The sequence below is a fragment of the Eurypyga helias genome, unplaced genomic scaffold (assembly GCF_000690775.1).
Source record: "Eurypyga helias isolate BGI_N326 unplaced genomic scaffold, ASM69077v1 scaffold18411, whole genome shotgun sequence".
In the NCBI taxonomy this organism is placed as follows: Eukaryota; Metazoa; Chordata; class Aves; order Eurypygiformes; family Eurypygidae; genus Eurypyga; species Eurypyga helias.
The window spans coordinates 1-17831 of NW_010230363.1; the positions used below are offsets into that span (position 1 = coordinate 1).

Here is a 17831-nt window from a genome sequence, read left to right on the forward strand (position 1 = left end):
GGGGGTCTGGGTGGCAGTGCTGGGGGGAGGCAGCGAGGAGCGAGATCGGCGGCAGCACGGGGGAGCTCCTGTATCCTCAGTGAGAGCAGGGAGCGCGTAGGGCTGCCTGGGTGAGACGCATGGAATGGGCTTCAGCTGCAGCTCTGGTAGGGCCGCTGACATTGGGAGTAACCAGACCTAATCCATCACTCTTGTGCATGAGGTAACTCTTATGTCCATCTATTGTGAGATTTGGGGAGGATTTGCTATGCGAACTCCGTGGAGTGTTCTCTGGAAAAGTGGCAACAACTGGTTGTAAGAGTAACTTGACTAAAGGTAAACAACAAAAACAACCAAGGATAGAATAGGAAAGAAAAAGGAAATCTTAACAGGACAAGAGTAGTGATAGAGTTTACAAACTCCCATCCTGATGCATACAAGGCTGTAGTCCACTTGACTTATTTAACTGGAGATCAAAGGGAATTTTTTTGGGGATTTGGAGCCTTTTATCGCAGGGGTGTGTGTTTAAGAGCTTTGTGGGTATGGTTAATGCCGTGTTACAGCAGTTGGGAAACACCAACGATGTGCACTACAGCATGGAGCAGGAGGATGCATACAAGCAGGTAGTGGCAGTGCTTGCCCCGGGTTAGGGATGTGAACAGATGGCTCCTGTTGTGTCTAAGGAGGAGTGTTCTTTAGCAGTGTTCTGTCTGTTAAAGCAGATGTTTGGGTTATTGTTCAAACAACGGTTTACAGAGTGCATTAATGAAAAGAGTGGAACTTTGTATCCTGATGAAGTGATGATTTCTGCTAGCTGGTTTATTCTGTATATTAAAGACAGTTCTAAGAATATCTTCAGGAAGGATGCTGGTGTTCAGGGTAATGCAGCAACTTGCTTATACAGGATTTTGTTCTCAACTTTGACTTACTATCACATTGCCTGGGAGGGTCTATAGGAGCAGTTAAATCACAGATTTTCTTAGTGTCTTGCGTTTCCTATGTGGGCAGCAACATTAGAATTTTTTTTTAATTTTTATTTTTCCTTGATTAGTTATGAGCTGAGTTTGACTGTTTTCTGTGGATAGAATACTTGTGCTTTTCTTTCTTTACAGAAAGAAAGCAGGGAATAAAGGGTTAGCAGAATCTGTAGTCCAGTTTTCTCTGAAGGGATTCTGGTTTGATCTGGCTTAATTTTACAGATAAACAGTGTTTAACTCTGCTACCAAGAACTTGCTCCTGATAGTGCTGTGACCAGCACGAGAGAGCTGTTGTGTCCAACCCAGTCTGGAAGCCATCTCCTGGTAGCTGTAAATGTTTCTAGCTTTTTGCAGCTTTGCCCCTGGCAGGGGCAACTAGTCATGAGGAATACTGGGATGTGAGGGATAGGAGATAGGTAGTGTAGTAGGAAAGTAGATACTTGCATTACTGTTACCTGGAAATTAAGTTCACTTTATAGTTAAACTTGGTGATACTTAGGAAGGAAGCTTTGAAATCTGACTTCTAAAAAAGAGTGACAGGCTTTGGTTGTGCTCTCTCCATCCTCTGGATTAGCTTTCTTCCCTCAGCCCAGTGGCAATGAGGCAAAGGTGACTTGAGCCTGTAATGTCTGAGTGAGGGTGCCTTTTGTAGTGTATGAGTGGTGGCTTATCTGTTCACATACTTAGGAAGATTTGAGTTACTCTTGAGTATCTGCACCTGTGTATTGCATTTGGGCTTTCTTACTGCATTGAGAAATCCAGAAGCTGAAGATATACTGTCTCTGTAGGAATCACCAGTGTACCGCTGAGCAAGGCACTGTGTAAGTAGATGAACACTGTACATTAGGGCATATGGGAAACTTGACGTAAGGGGATAATAAAATAGTTTGTAAATCATATGACTTCTGATTGTTGCCTTTTCGGTAGTTACCAAGGATTCTCTGGACAACAGTAGGAGTTTGTGAATGTTCATAGGAAGCTTTCCAAATTAGGGGGTAGAGTGGAATAGCTTGCTTGAACATAAGCAAAATAGAGCAAGAAATGGGGGTGCAGAGGGTTGGGGGAAGGTAGGTCAGTGTTAAAGCTTTTGGGTTGAGATGCTCTAAGCATCTTGAGCTCAATTTTTTTTGAGGAGAAGGGATACTGTTAAAAGTGAATTCCTGTTTTTATTTGTGGGAGAAAAAGGAAGAAGTTCTAAGTACCAGTGTTTTATCTACTTTGCCTAAGTTGTCCAAAATGAAAATTTCTGAAGACCACTTCTATGTAGTATATAATGCTATTGCAAAAGCTAAGTGGATGGCAAGATAGTGCTAATACTTCTACGTCTTCATACTCACACTTTAAAACTTGCAGAAGGAAGAACTATTTCCTCTTTCCCTAGGCTTTATGCTGTAAATAAGGGCAATTAAGAGAACTTGTAGAACAATGGATAAATCTTCTTGTTCTTCAATTGGTCATAAGTTACTTCAAAACCTTATGATGTAAAACTTTGTTGTAGGCTGGTTTTAGCTTGGTCCTCTATATGAGTGTATGTATTCTGTATTACACTGCAGCAGCAGTGGTTCCCTCTGTAGGAACATATATTTTAATTTATAGGAGGCTGTTTTCATCCCTACTATGTTCAGCTGGAAGAACTTTGTGTTTGTGTAACACTTCAGCTGAAAATGGAACATAAGTTCTATTAAAAGGTCTGAAGTACTTTGGGGGAGGAGGTGACTTGAGAGTAGTTATTTTGCAGTTTGAAGACAAACTTGCCTATTGCCTTGTAAAAATGTGGATGTGGTGATAGGGAGTTTGAATGTTGTGTCAGTACTTCAGAGATCGCTACACTGATGTCATGAATACTTTCCCAGTTACACTCAGTGAAGACTGTTTTATTTTGCTTTAAGTGAGAATGTTCTTCAGATCTGGCTTTCTTGTAAACACAGTTCCATGATGTTTCTTAATACAGGAACGTATTCTGACATCAGTGGCTTATACTCAATGTATAACAGTACTGTACTGAATCTTTCTGCCAGTGCATACTGTAAAAATCAGCAGTTAAGGTATTTGAGCCCCTCACTTGTTGCATGGGTTAACGTTAATGCAAAAGTAGCTGGGACTTCTGTTTCTTGATCCAGGAAGCACAAAAGTGCTGAAAAATTTAAGGAAATTTGTAATAGTCTCCAAATTTTCTAAATACATTGTAGTTGCTGTTGTACCTGTTGTTCTATGTAGTAATCTTGCATTCAGGTGGTGCAAGTCTGACATCTGAATCAGGGCTCCAAGTTCAGCCTTGATATGTGGCTTGAGTAGGAGGTCATGGGCAGAGCAGCAGTTAGGAAGGGCAAAATTCTACTTGTGTGCTCTTAATGGATTTTAAATCCAGAAGTCTTGTTGAAAAGCTCTTCATCAGAGCATAATGTGGTGGCTTGATACACTAGGGTGGTCCAAAAACATGTGTTCTGATATCCAGGAAATCCTCAGTTCAGAGACTTGTCTTCCATACAGGCAAAAGTTAAGTTCTGCTGGAAAAGATAATGAGCAAAATGCCTCCAGTGCAGAGTCTTAAAACTCAAGTGAAGTAGTAAGAACTAATTTCTTCTTTCATAAGGCTGAAGTACCACCACTAGGAACTTTACGCTGAAGACTTTAACAAGGCTTCTACTAGTGTCACAGGTCCTGGGTTAAACACTCTTATCTGTAGTCCCAGACTGCCCCATCAGTGTCTGCAGGATGCTTTCTGGTAACAAAACTGTAGGCGTAGTCTAAAATCTTCTCCCATGTTAGCTTTATGTTCCATTAAATGAAGTAAATCATTGCTTTCGTGGACTGTAAATAGATACTGTAGAAGCCACTTGTGATTTAGAGGTGTTAATGCTTTTTGGGTGTGTGTGGAGGTTCTCACTGGTGCTTAATGAGGCCCTGCTGCTGCAATAGGAGTTGCTGGTATCACTAGCCAATTAGTATTGACCCTTGTAACATGAATATCCCAAGTAGTGTTTACTGTGATCTGCAGTTCAACATGTGAATGGTGTCTGTGGTGTGCAAGTGTGTTTATCTGTGCTTGATGCTGTAGACCAGCACTCCTCTTGCATTAGAAATGTACCTTTACTCTTTAGGTAAAACTGCCCCTACTTGTGTTCATGTTACACTCAGAGTTTAGGCACTGTGGCCATTTGTATTAGAGTCTGTAATACACGTGGAAATCTCTTCTGTTGTCATGTGAACAGATTGCTTGCCTGACTGCAGAAAAGCTCTGTGGAGTTCTTTTAAGAAGGGATGTATTATTATTTTCTGAAGGGTACAAGTCTAATCATGTGTTCAAACTGATCTAACACTTCTCAACTCTAGGTAGATACCGTTCATAACTGAAAATAAACACTCAATGCTACACACTTCTCATAAATAATCAAAGACTTAATTTTCCTGTAGTGCAGCTGTTGCTGATACTGTTATCTGTCACAATGATAAAGGCTTTGGTACAGCTATAGAAGGATTCTTTTAGCCATTCAAACTCACTAACAGTAACAGCTGTTCCATGTCTCCTATTGATGTTGGGTTTCCAGGTTGCACCAATGTGTTTGAAGTTACTGTGTCTTTGGCCTTAGTGGGCTGCTCCTAGGGCCAGAGCCCCTGGACAGTCCAAGTGTTGAATTTAGCCTAGATGAAATGTCGAAATGAAAACCCTGAGTGTTTAGTGCCCTTACACCTGCTGTGTGCTGCCCTCTCTGGCATCCGAAATATTGTGCTTGTGTGGTGTGGTTTTTTTTTTTTTTGGCATCATGATGGATTTCATACAGCAGGGGAATTTTAAACTTTGAGGTAGCTTTTTTTCCTCCTTTTTAGATGAAGTCACTACTTCAGTGACTTTCAGACACTGGGAGCCAAAGCTTAAATGCAGTCTGACTTCATGCTAACTAAGCTGCTTAGTGACACTTGTTGAATAAATATTGGCCCATATTCAGTAGTGTGTATTCCTTTGTCACTCTGCATTTCTATTTATTCCTCCACTATTGGTGATCTTTGTCCAGAGAAATACGCACACAGGAAGAGACTTGATGTTTTTAATGATGCTTAGTGTAGTTTGAGTGAGAGTAGAGTCAAAGCAGTTGTCTTACAGGACTTAGAGGTGTCATGTACAATGAAGTCTCTTGCTATTTATGGTTAGAATCATTGAGTTGTTCTGGTTGGAGAAGACCTTTAAGATCAGGGTCCGATGTCAACCCAACACTGTCAAGTCCACCACTAAACCATGTCCCTAAGCACCATATCTATGTGTCTGTTAAATCCCTCCATGGGTGGTGACTCGTCCACCTCCCTGGACAGCCCATTCCAATGCCTGACAATACTTTTCAGTGAAGACATTTTCCCTAATATCCAGTCTAAACCTCCCTGGTGTTACTTGTCATGTCTTTCGCAGCTTGGGAGAAGAGACCAAACCCTGTCTCTCTTCAACCTCCTTTCAGGTGGCTGTAGACAGCGATAAGGTCTCCCTTGATGGCCTATACAGTTGTGTGTATAGCCGCCTGCTCAGTGGTACAGACCTCGCAGTCAGACTGCTGATGGTCTGTAGAAGAGGGTGGAGGAGTAAGAAACTCTCTGAAGTTGACCTAAGTAGAGCTCCAGAACTGTAATAACTGCTTTCTATGTTTCCACAGTTTGTGGATTATGAAGATACTTTGTCAATTTAAAGAGAAATGTAAGCTTTCATTTCTTCTACCACCCCCCGCTTGTCATAGAACAGCTGCCTAAGTTGTGGTGACACTCAGAATTAATTAATGGCTTCAAAACTGAAGTTGGAGCTCTGACTTTGACATGTAGGTAACTTATGGGACTTGTTTTAATATTTATTTTCAGTTGCCTTCATGTCAATGCTGTGTGTTTACCGTGAAGCCTGTTTTGAGTTTGAGCAGTAACTAAATGTGGTACTAAACTTCCTCTGTTAGACAGTGGTATCTGTAGGTTAACTGTTCCAGTCAGCTCTATTTGAGTTGCACTTGCCAGCGGGACTGCTGAAAAGCATAGGCATAGTTCTGTAGTGATGACCTGACAATATCAGAGCATGCTGAAACAATATTGTGCCTACAGAGCTTTTAGTTGTTTCTAAACAGTCTTTGTCTAATGTATTGGCTGCTGAAAATAGCCAAGAGTGTGTTCCCCTTTCTGTAGGGATTACATGAATAGAGAACAAATGGAAAGGCCTCTTCTGTTCACATGCTTTAGGAAAAGCCTCCAGGGTACAGGGTTTGGAAGCAAAAATGCTATCACTTCTATTAAATGTGACCATGAGGTCTTGTTTTTAGGTTAAACTGAGTGTAAACAGTTGTGCTAATGCTTGCTTTGTATCAAGACTGCCAAAAGCACTACTGCAGGAAGTCTTTCTGGTGGAAGTAATGCTTTGACAACATCAGTTACACAAGTTTTTCCAGGCTTTCACTGCTTATGTATGGCAGAAGTCCTGCTGATAGTGGAGCAATTTGGCACAAGATCTCAGTGTTAGAAAATCTGAAAGATCCTTACACATTTAGGAATTGATCTTACTGAACTAGAAAGTATTGTCTATTGTGCTTTTGTGGACAATAGTTTACATTGCCTTCTCATGTACTTCTGTATAAATCATTATTAAGACAAGATAACAACCAAACTGAAGTTGGTTGTTATCTTGTCTTAAAGATACAAGATAAGCAAACAAGATAAGCTTGTTGCTGATGCAGCAGCTCAGTAACTGCAGACGGTGCAACCAAGTTGGGTTTGTCAGCCTAAACATCTTGTTCCTGAAATGGAACTTGTGCATTAGGGTAGGTAACACTACTTGCCAGCAGAAGTAGTGGTAATTGATGAAGACTGCACTTAGCACCCTGACTTTTGATTAGGTTTTGGTGCAGGACACACTACTAATAGTGTGCATTACTGTAAAAGAATGATGCAAGAATGTGAGATATCAGCTCTCACTTAGATTTCCCCTTGTGTAAAACAAACCTGAACATCAGTGGCTGGTTGTCTAGCTGACAGCTGTCTGCTTCTCCTATTTTTGTTATGTATGAGGTCTTGAATTCAACTTGAGGTAAACTTCTCTTCAGAAGAACTTCAGTGTCTTTCTACAGCAGCTTCAAACTATTTTGGCCTACAGAAACCAATTTGACCTGATTTGACCTGCAGGGAACTTAGTGGGCTGACTTGGTATGTCAGTATTCCCACTGAGAAATGTGGGGAAGTGATCAGGTAGCTGAAGAAAACTCTCACCCTAAGAAGAGTTTTCACAAGTTACTGGGCACTGCACTTTGAAGCAGAAAACACTTCAAGGCATCATGAGCAAATAGCTTAATTCTAATACATTTGAATACTCCCGATCAGTTTTGTTGTGTGGACAATTTAGGACAACAGTATCCCTCTTATGCAGTATTGCAGCAGCTTTTGGAAGTCTTTGAGGGTTTGCTTCTGTTTCAAACCTAGACAGAAGAATGACCTTTAAACTAAGTTACAACCTGCTTTATTTTTTGACAGTGTATGAACTTGTGTGTGTAAGATGTCACTGCAGTTACAGAGAAACTGTAGGGGAGTGCAGGAAAAGGTCAAAAACAAAACGGGCATTAGGACTACAGAGTGGTTGCTCCAGAGCTGGGTGACAGATAATCATGTGATAGCTCTTGGTTCTTTGCCTTGCTCAGGCAAGCTTTAAGCAATAATATCTTGTAGGATTCCAGTCTTGCACTTTTCCTGTGCAAGAGCAAGTCTTGCTCCTCTTACACTCCTCTATGCTTCCCTGACCTCACAGTCTGTCTCAAACTGACTAGAGCAGTTAAGCACCACATTTCTCAGCTGATGGAAGTCTACAGGGCATATACAGAGCAGTGAAACCCTTGCTGGCTGGACTCGGCAAGAACTGTTGTCTCAAGGATTTATCTGGCAGAGGGGGAGGCTCTTTAAGTTGGGGGCTGCTTTGGTTCAGGCAGAAATTGCTGCTCGCTGTAGTGAACTAGGGCTGGTTGGTTAGGACCTCCTTTTCAGTCAACCAACAGTCATTGCACAGGCACACAGACAATTGCTACTTAAGTGTGCATGGTGTGTTTGGAGAATTTGTAGAGTTGATGTTCTCTTCAGTATGTGTCATGATCAAAACACAATCCTCCATATGTGCAAAAAGGTGGTTGATCTTTCACTGCTGTACTCACGCAACTGGTGAAAACCTTGCTCGTGACATAGGGAGAAATTCTTCCTGGAGAGGGTGGGAAGGCCCTGGAACATCTTGCCCAGAGAAGCTGTGGATGCCCCATCCCTGGAAGTGTTCAAGGCCAGGCTGGATGAGGCTTTGAGCAACCTGGTCTGGTGGAAGGTGTCCCTGCCCATGGCAGGGGGGTTGGAACTAGATGGCCTTTAATGTCCCATCCAACCCAAAGCTTTCTAAGATTCTGTGACTTGTAACAACCTAGCTAATATTCTACATGGCGGTGTTAACTGAGATGTTACTATGAATGAGCTGTCTCTGTACCCAGTGCAATAACTGCCTGCTGGTTTATGTTAATGTAGTTAAACAACACTTGAAACGTTTGAAGCTTACTGCTGTGCCTGCTGCAGCGATGGTGACTGAAGGTAGCTTGTGTTTATACTGCTGCTGTGCTTGAGCTGCAGCAGAACCTCTGAAGCGGGTGTGAAGAAGCATCATGTGCCAGTAGGACCTTAGCATGCACACACCATTCCACTGAAGGCAGTATTTGAGCCCTTAATTCAAGCAGATCATTTTGGGTTTTTATTTTTTCCTTCCTTCTCTGTTGCATGTGTTAATGGAAACAAAGCCTGCTTGGTGAGAGAAGTGTTCAAGTCCTTAATGTTCACTTCAATTATCCAGCCTCTTTACTGTGGTTCAGATGTCTGTGCCTGGTGTTCTTAGTAATTATTCCTGCAAATTGATATGTGTGTCAAAAGCACTAAAGTGGAGCAGTACTCACTCCTCAGTGGTCAGATTTGAGAGTCTATCAAACATGTGAACTGTGGAATAGCCAGCAGTGGGTGAATATGCACTAGGAAAGCACTGTGTGTTTTACTTACCACCCCTGGCAGTGAGACCGTGTGTGTTGCAGAGAGGCCCTAAATTCTCAAGGAAGTGGTGGAAGTGCTTTAGATGCTTGGCTGGGAAAACGTAGAGCTGTGTTCAGCTGACACTGCCAGCAGACACATGCCTCTCAAGGCAGTAACCTCTCCACATCTATTACTGGCAGCCTTGGCACCTTCAAAGAAGATTCAGTAGAGGAAAACTGGGGAAACACGGAAAATATCAACTATGGGTGGTGTCATGCAGAAAATCATGTTAACGAATGGGGGAGCTGTCCTGAGTTTCTCAGTGCACTGCTTGTTATTTTTCACTTGAGTATTACCAAATTACATAACTAATCCTTGGTACCTCAGTAGCATGATGGTAAGTTAAGGTGGGTGAACACTAACTTCAAGTTATACAGCGTTTGCTTTCAGAAGACTCTGCTGCCCGAGGAACAGTGGGGCGAGACTTTGTGCTGTACTGATGTGTATCCAAAGTCATGGATTTAACAGGCTTTGGTAGTGTTCCTCCTGAGTTGCACAGTGGTAAAATGTGACTTACATGAATTAAGTTGCAGATATAGATGAGACATCTCTTCTAGTGCACACCTGTTTAAACATCAAAGTTGGGCAGTTAAGCAAGGCTTGCATAGTTAACAAGTGTGGTTTTAGGAAAAACCAGTTAGGTTTCCTGCACGTGCTCCCCTCCTCCCCCTGCCACAGCCTAGTCTGTGAGCTGCAGACTGGTGTTCTCAGAGTTGGGCACCAGGTGCTGCTTTGATAAGATGGCACTGATAGGAGCTGGTCAAGAGGGCCAACTTTAATATAATTTTAGTCATCAAAGATAAACATCTTCAATGAATGAGCTGCCTGAATTTTCTACCTGTTCACCTGTACATTTTAACTTCTGTCTGAGCTTTGATTATCCTAAATTCACTTACAATGCATCTACCTGTTGGTGTGGGGGGAAACACAAAGCTTATTTAGAGAACTGTTTTTTCAGAGCTAAATTAATCAAATACTCCTTCCCAGCTTAGAGCATTAGTTAGTTTTTTCATAAGAGGCTTTCTTTTTGAATAATAACTTGCACTTTTTTTATACTTACACATGACTATTGTTCTGGGTCTGCATGGTAACAACTAAATGTGTCCCTTTCTAATTAGAACTGTACCTATTTCCTGTAAGCATCTGTCAGGTTATCTAAGCAATAGATAGTGACTTAATATGTATCAAGCTTATTCAAAAGAGCCTTATTGTGTTGGCATTAACACAATCATTGGAGTAACAATACTGTTTGTACCCATTAGCTGTAAAGGTGCTAAGAGGTAGAATGGTGTGTTAATAAATATTTCAGTTTGATTGCCATCAGACAAATTCTTGCTCTAATAGTCATAGCAATAAGGTATCCAAGGGAATACTATTTTGATATTAAAATCAGCCAACTCTGGACTTCTAATTCCTGTTGCCTGGGGAATTTACTTGTGGGGTAGGTCTAAACTATGAACTTAATTAAACATATGTCTCAGAAGTACCTTGTGACTTTAAAAATGTGGATTAATTATGTTCTGTATTATAGGAAGGTTATTACATGTGGGACCAAGTGAGTCTGGCTTAAACCAGAAAATACTTAGTTGAAGACACTAATAGTATTTCAAGGAAATATTTTCTTTTAATTTATACAATAAGCGTACTGTGTTACATGCTGTAAACCTGGATGCATGTTATTGCTTGGCTTTGGAGTAACTTAGGTTGAAGAATGACCACTTACAACTGCAGTAAAATGCCACATTGAGTTTTTTGATACACGATTTGGCTAAGAACTAATAGCGATAGGAAGTCTGTAGTCTGTAGTGCTAGAAATGCTGTCATGTTGCTTTTTTTTTTTTTAGAGATCCAGTCAAAGTATAACTGATTTGCATCAAATGTAATAGGGGGTTGTAATTACTTGGATAGGAAACTAGGTGAAATTGAAATGTAATGATCACATTCTGATGATATGGCATCTTAATAGTGTATTGATCATTTTGTTGAACTTGCCCCACTGATTCTACTCTGGTGCTCAAAATAAAACTTCATATTGTTCAAATTGTTCCATGTTGTCCCTTGCTACCACTTGTTTCTGGAAGGCGTAGCAGTATATCATTAAGGTAGGGATGGGCAGGAAAGGAGTGTGAAGAAAATGGTTAAAGCAAATAAATGGTCTTGGAGAATGCAGTACTCTAACCTTGTACATACGATGATACATGTAGGAGAGCGCCACTGAACTTAATTGTGTGTGAGTCAAGGTTGTACTAAGTTTAACACATAACAGTTGTGAAGGGCAGGTCATGGAGATAAAACGTGTGATTATGTGAGTCCCTCTTTATTTGTGAGTAGTAGTGCTATGGGTTTCAGTTGAAATCCATGAGGGGTGAGGACAATAAAAGTATTTCACATAGAGGACCAGCCTAAATGGAAAGGACCTCTTGACACTTCCAGTAAACAGTATCTTGCCTGTGCTGGAGGAGTTGTGTTATTAGTGCTTCACAAACCAGTTTTGCCTTGCTCTTGAAAGGAGTATCTTAGGGTCTTGGTTCCTTGAAAATATAAACTTCTTAAAAAAATATATCAGAATGCCCCCCTAGGTTCTCTGGCTGTTGCAGAGCGTACCTTCAGTGTCTGGGGTGAGATCCCTGAACTACTCCTGCAAGCACTTGGCTCTCTAAACTCCAACTCATGCTGATGCCCCGTAGTTAACAGTTGGGCAAGGTAAGGAACAGTTGCCTTCCTTAACTCTAAAGATATCTTTTTCCTTGTGTAGTGCAACACTGCGTACTATTAAATTGACTCAGTCTCCCATTTACTGTAGCTTGGGCAGTACAAGGAAACTCATGCTGCAGAACCTGTCTGAAGGCGGCTTGTAGGTGACTGGGTTGTAGCTAGTGTGTTCAGAGAGCAGGGATTTGCACATAATCTTTCAATCTCTTTGGTTTTTTTTAACTTGATAACAGCGGCTGACTTAACCTAATATAAAAAGTGAATGGTGAAATCTTGTCACCTGGAACACTTTTGTCCTGAAGTTGTACTCATGCAAATCATGGCTTTGATGTGAAGATGATGAGAAATTACACAGATTGAGACTAGTTAGTGCAGTCTACTTCTGTTTTAAGGTAGAAGAAATAGTAATATAACTATCAAGGGAGAATAGCCAGGAAAGATTGATCTGAATGTGTGGTGGTGTTTTGGAGGATTACTCATAACTCAGTATAGATAGTGATTCTGATCTGGGAAATGAGGCATTCTAATAATAGCACTGCAGAATTTCTAACTTCTCCTATGTTCAACTCTGCTTCCCCCCAGCCCTTATATCCTTTTTTTGATAAGTGTTAAGCACTTGATCAAATCCTTAGAACAGAGGTAAAAGGTTGCCTGTTCATGGCACTGAAGCTTGGATGGATATTAAGTTCTCTGGTGGTTTATCCAGTAATAAAGGTACCAGTGATTAAAGTGGGATGGCCCATCTTCTGGGTCTGTGATACCTCTCTTTGTTCTGTATAGCTCTTCATAACAGAGGCAACTTACTTTGCCCATGGTCTGTATTTGTCTTTACTGTGTGGTTTTTTTAACACTACCTCTAAAAACATACTTGAAACTCTTTGGTTATAATCTCTATATGATTTTCACAATGAAATACTAAAGTAAAAACCTTCTAACTTACAGCACAGCCAAGTACAGTGTGGTGACATTTCTACCTCGATTCCTGTATGAGCAGATAAGAAAAGCTGCAAATGCATTCTTCCTCTTCATTGCCTTACTGCAGGTATTGTTTTAATTGGTTTGCTGTGATTGTAGCATGAAATCATGATGTAGTGAAAATTACTTCAGTAACTGCAAAGCATTTCTTAAACATATTTTGTAGTAATAATAATGAGGTATGTACTTTATAATTGAAATTAAAAGGCATCTTAGACTTTCTGCAGTGTAGTTTGTAGAATCAAGCTACTTTGATTCTTAAGTAAAAAATCTTCTTAAATAAAACAAAAGTAGTATTGTAAAACGTGGGGCTGTTGATCATACTGAGAAATGTGTGTGTGTTTCTGTGAAGCTGCTGACTGCTTATAGACAGTCCAAATTACCACTGTTTCCAGCTGAATTGCATCAATTGAATGTTGCTCTTGTGAAGAGAGGAGAAACAGAATAAAAGGCACATGTAACAAACTGATCTAACTGTACGGTGGTAGTTTCTTCAAATCTGCTGAGAGCTTAGGTTAGTTTGCCCGCTGAAATTGGATGTCAGTCAGGCACAAAATGGAGACCTCTGTGCTCTCTCCTGAGAGCTTTGCATCAAGTTCTAAATTTTTGAAAAATCTATTTTAAATACATATATAAAATGGCTGTCATTTTGCTTCTGTTCACAGCAAATTCCAGATGTCTCTCCAACAGGAAGATATACCACCTTGGTGCCATTGCTATTTATTTTGACAGTTGCTGGCATCAAAGAAATCATAGAAGACTATGTGAGTATGATTATGGGGAAGGCTGTGCTGAAGGCAGTGTTTTTTGAAAAGCCACAAAGCATCTGTGCATCTCTGAACTGAGTCATTTAACAGGAGCGAAATATCCTTTTGGCTTTCAAAGCTCTGAACTTGACTAGAATTTCTGTAGCACACTGAAATATAGAGTGTTTTTGCTATGGATGGTGAACAAGAAAAGAGTTGAAGTCAGGACACTCGTTTCTACCTCTTCTAACTTGTTTATTCATGCTTTTATTAGAAAGGCCTGACTAGAAAGACACTCCTGGGCAGATATGTGGCTTTTTCAGTTGGTCTTGTAAATAGGGGGGGAAGCAACTTCAGCATAGAGCAAACTGTTGTGGGGTAAATATTCACTGAAAAACTTAGAATTCCATGATAGACAGTATTTTTCTGCTTTGCAAAGTTGTGATGCATGAAATAATTTAGAAATCAGTCTAAGCAATCATCACATAGAATGTATAGTACAACTGTATAAATACACTGTTCTTGTTTGTTCTTCCCAAACCCAGTATTTGAGACAGGCTTTTTGCTGTTGATCTGGACTTTAGCTTGAATTCCAACATGGGGACAGTTACTTTGAAGTTAAATGACATTATTTTACAAACCATTTGTGTTTGTATGGCCTTTTAAAAAAATATAAAGGCAAAAATCACCCTCTTTATCATCTTGCGTTTTGTTGTGTTTCTAGCTCTAGTGGCTTTTGTATCTGTAAATGAAGTGTAATGGTATGTTCTGTTTTTTTTCAGAAAAGGCATAAGGCAGACAGTGCAGTGAATAAAAAGAAAACAATAGGTAAGAATAAACAGTCTTTAAGTTGAACATTTAAATGCAAATAGTGAATATGAGAACACTTCATTTTGAACAGTTCTGTTGCTTAAACTGTTATGATTGTGAGGAATGCAAGAATTTATAAATTTGTTTAGTTTTGAGGTTGTCGAAAGTCATGCAATTCCCAGCTCCTCTAAAAAAAACCAAGCAATTTTCTGCCCTGCCAAACTCCATCCTGATTATTCTTAAACAAAACTTGCAACACAAGCCACGAAACAGACAACACCCTTCTCCCCCAAAACCCCAACCAAACACCAGCCAACCCTTGAAACAGTAGAAGTTAGCATCAAAGGACTTAAGTAGCTTGTATAAATGCTGCTGCTCTTAAAATATAGGAAGAGCTTTGGGGATTTGGTGTATTTGCTTTCCTGAGGCGTTGCTGAAAGAATGTAACACTGATACCCTCTCATTACCTACATGCACCCTGATGTACTGGTGCCACTTGGCACTGAATACCTGAAGACATCAAAATTCTTGCTTCCTTCACCTCCCTTACCTGAGAACCCATGCAGAAGATAGGAAGAGCTTACTGGTGGCTACCCTACAGTCAGTCCGTGCAGCTGTCAAACGATCTCTGCGCAACTGTCGCGGACAGCTCCTCTGCGGCTCCTCCATGGAGATCTGCAGGTGGAATAGGAAACATGGACACTTAACCTTTGAGTAGAGCCCCTTTCTCCCAAACACATTTAGTGTCTGGAAGCTGGAACAACACTTAAAGGAACATGGGGATCTGAACACCCTGCTCGTTCCATGTGTCAGTTAAGAGGCAAAATGTCTGCAGGGCTGTTGGCAGTGAGTTGTTCCTCTCTGCTGGAGAAGTTAAGTTGATTATTGAGATTGTATATTAACGAGCATTGAAAAGCATTGCTTTACCGGTTCTTCAAGGTAATTTCTCCGCAAGAGTTTGGGAAGATATTTCAGGTGCAAGAACACTCTATTCATTAGTGATGAGAAATGGGCAATTAGGTGGCTGTAGGACATCAGGCCTTCTTATAGGTAATATGAAAGACTGCTCTTTTGAAGGTCACATGGGCAGTACTAATTAATTTGTACTTAGAGAACATGTGCTAGCAAACACTTCAAGGGAAGTTTATCACAGTAGTGGTGGAGAGACAGCCTTAAAGAACCCAGGGTATCCTTACAGAGCTAAGTGGAACTTAGCACCTCAAAAATTATTTTAGTTTAAGCTCTTTTGCATTTGAGTACTCTGACTACAGTTTTCAAAATGGTACTTCAAGCTGTATCCTCTTCTGAAGAGGAAGGCTAAAAAGGCTTATTCTTGAGACTTGTTTTGTGAGGAAGAAAAGCTAATTTATGTTCAAGGTGAGATTAATATGAATTAAATGTGGGTTCTGTATGTACCTTTTTAGGTTCCTTTTATAGCAGAGTGAGGTCTAGTCAATACAATCAGTACAGAGTAGTGCAGCTCAAAAGTAGACATCTGTCAGCTGCTTAGCCTTCTCCTGTGTTCTGAACTCAGCAGAGTTCAATTCAAGCACAGCTCAGAAGAGGGAAGGAAGGGGTGCAAGAAATCTGTTCTTCTCTGAAACTGTCTACTTGTTGGGGTGGAACTCCAGCAGTTTGGATTAATCAATAGCAGGGCTTTGGTTGCTGACCATCAATTTTTTGTTAAATGGTGTACCATTGATCCATTCATTGTTATATGAGATCTCAGGATTCAGTGCTCCAAAGTGTGTGGCCTGAGGACAGGAATGAAGAGATGGGGTTCTGGTGCTTCATCTGGCCTGACCAATCTTGTGTTCCTGCTTGTGGGGTGCCTGAGTAGGGCAGCTGAAGCTGGATTCAGCAGACTGGTATCTTTTGGGAATTAATATGACTGTATGTGAATTGCATAGAACAGAGGAGAAAATACTTTCTGTTCTAAGTACGGGGCTGGCATCTTCAACTTTATTCTGTTGCACACTACACTTCCTGGACTTCAAAAACTGTCTGCAGCTGCTTTCAGTGAAGGGTTTGAGTTTGTTCAGGTATACTTGCTGTGTTGAGACCTGAACTGGATTTTGTTACTCAGCAGTGATTGAGCATCAATTTTTGATCTTGCTGTTTAGGCTTGGGTAGTGTAAAATGTGTAGAAGCATTTGGAGGAACTACTTGGGTGGAAAAGCATGTTCCAGAGTAGATGTCCAATGCGTGTGTTTAGACCACACTGTAGGACTTGAGTACTACAGAAGCCAAGGTCTTTTTCAGGACCTTTTCTCTGGTTTGTTTCCATGTGAGCTTCAGCATTTAGGATTCTCCTTCTGCCAAAGCTAATCTTGGCCTGTCAGTAGGACTTTGAGGCTGCTTGATACTTAAGCCACAGCCTTGTAAGGCCAATTGGTATGGTACAGTGAGGTTGGATGTGTCAGTCAAAACATAATGAACAAAACTCAAGGAAAAAGGTGAGAAGTGAAAATTCTGTAGTTAAATGATACATAGAGTCAAGATGCTTCCTGGTGTCGATCGACAGTGGGCAGTAATGCCCTTTGTTTTAAGGAAGGTCATTTCCCAAACAAGTAAGAACACTCTGCCCTTCTGCAATTTAGTATGAAATGATGCCAAGAAGAAATCAGGCCACCAGCTGTTGTCTAGCAGGTGATAGAAATGATTATAAATTCTAAGGCAGATTCTTCCTTTTTTCTTGCATGCATGCGCTTACAGCTGTGGACAAAACTGTAGCCCTAGCTTCTGATAAGTACTTTTCTGATGTGTTTGTTCCCCTTCTGGTCCATGTTCACTACTGCTGATACAGTTGTTTTTGAAATTCGTCTGAATCTTGGGTATAGTAATTTAACTTAACTTTCTTTCTAGTTCTAAGAAATGGGATGTGGCAGAACATTATGTGGAAAGAGGTAAATAAAATTGGGAATGGGAGGGAGTGGAGGGTGTTGTTCAAGAATTACTTTTGCTGGAATAAATTCAGAGGCCTGGTGTTGAGGCACATTTTGAGAATTCCCCTGGGGTGGGAGGGATTTTCTGTTGCAGCAGTTAAAACTGCCCTGAGCAAGGCAGTTGAGTACCCATCTTTTAAATCCTAGTGCCATGTTTCTGTGAAGTGCTAATGAACGGTTTTAAGTGGTGTTTTATGCTCTAGGGTGCAAACGGTATTTTGTTTTCTGACCACATCTAGAAGAGTAACTTTCACTGCAATGGTGTACCTCCCCTGAAAAGTTGAACAGAGACTTGTTTTGCTACCTGTGCTAAAATGTTCTTTAAAATGTTCTTAGGTTTTTAGGTAACTGGTAATCTGTTTGCTCAGGCGGGGAAACACAAACCCTGTGTTCTCAGGCACTCAGTGCTACTTCAGGCAATAAGGACCCATGTTCTGTGAAGCCCTGTGCCAGGAGCCAGCAAGCTTTATTTCTAGGACTTCCTGAAATCCCTCAGGATGTATTGATCTAATTGTTGCTCTTAATGCTTTTTTTTAAGGACCAAGTTAGCCCTATTAACTAATAAATGAGTGAGAATTACACCATCTAAAAACTTTGGGGAAATGAGACCTGCTGGGAGACCTAAATGC

At 40.7% G+C, this 17831-nt stretch overlaps 1 protein-coding gene across 1 annotated transcript in view; it reads left to right on the forward strand.

Moving 5' to 3' along the window:
* Positions 1–12671: 12671 nt before the first annotated feature.
* Positions 12672–17831, forward strand: part of LOC104516404 (phospholipid-transporting ATPase IB-like) — a gene marked incomplete at its 3' end in the record, with an annotated part of 21018 nt that continues 15858 nt past the window's right edge. The window contains exons 1-4 of the mRNA XM_010160713.1: positions 12672–12768; positions 13367–13465; positions 14230–14275; positions 17123–17163. Coding sequence (XP_010159015.1) covers positions 17137–17163 — 27 coding nt within the window. The remainder of the gene's footprint in view (positions 12769–13366; positions 13466–14229; positions 14276–17122; positions 17164–17831) is intronic.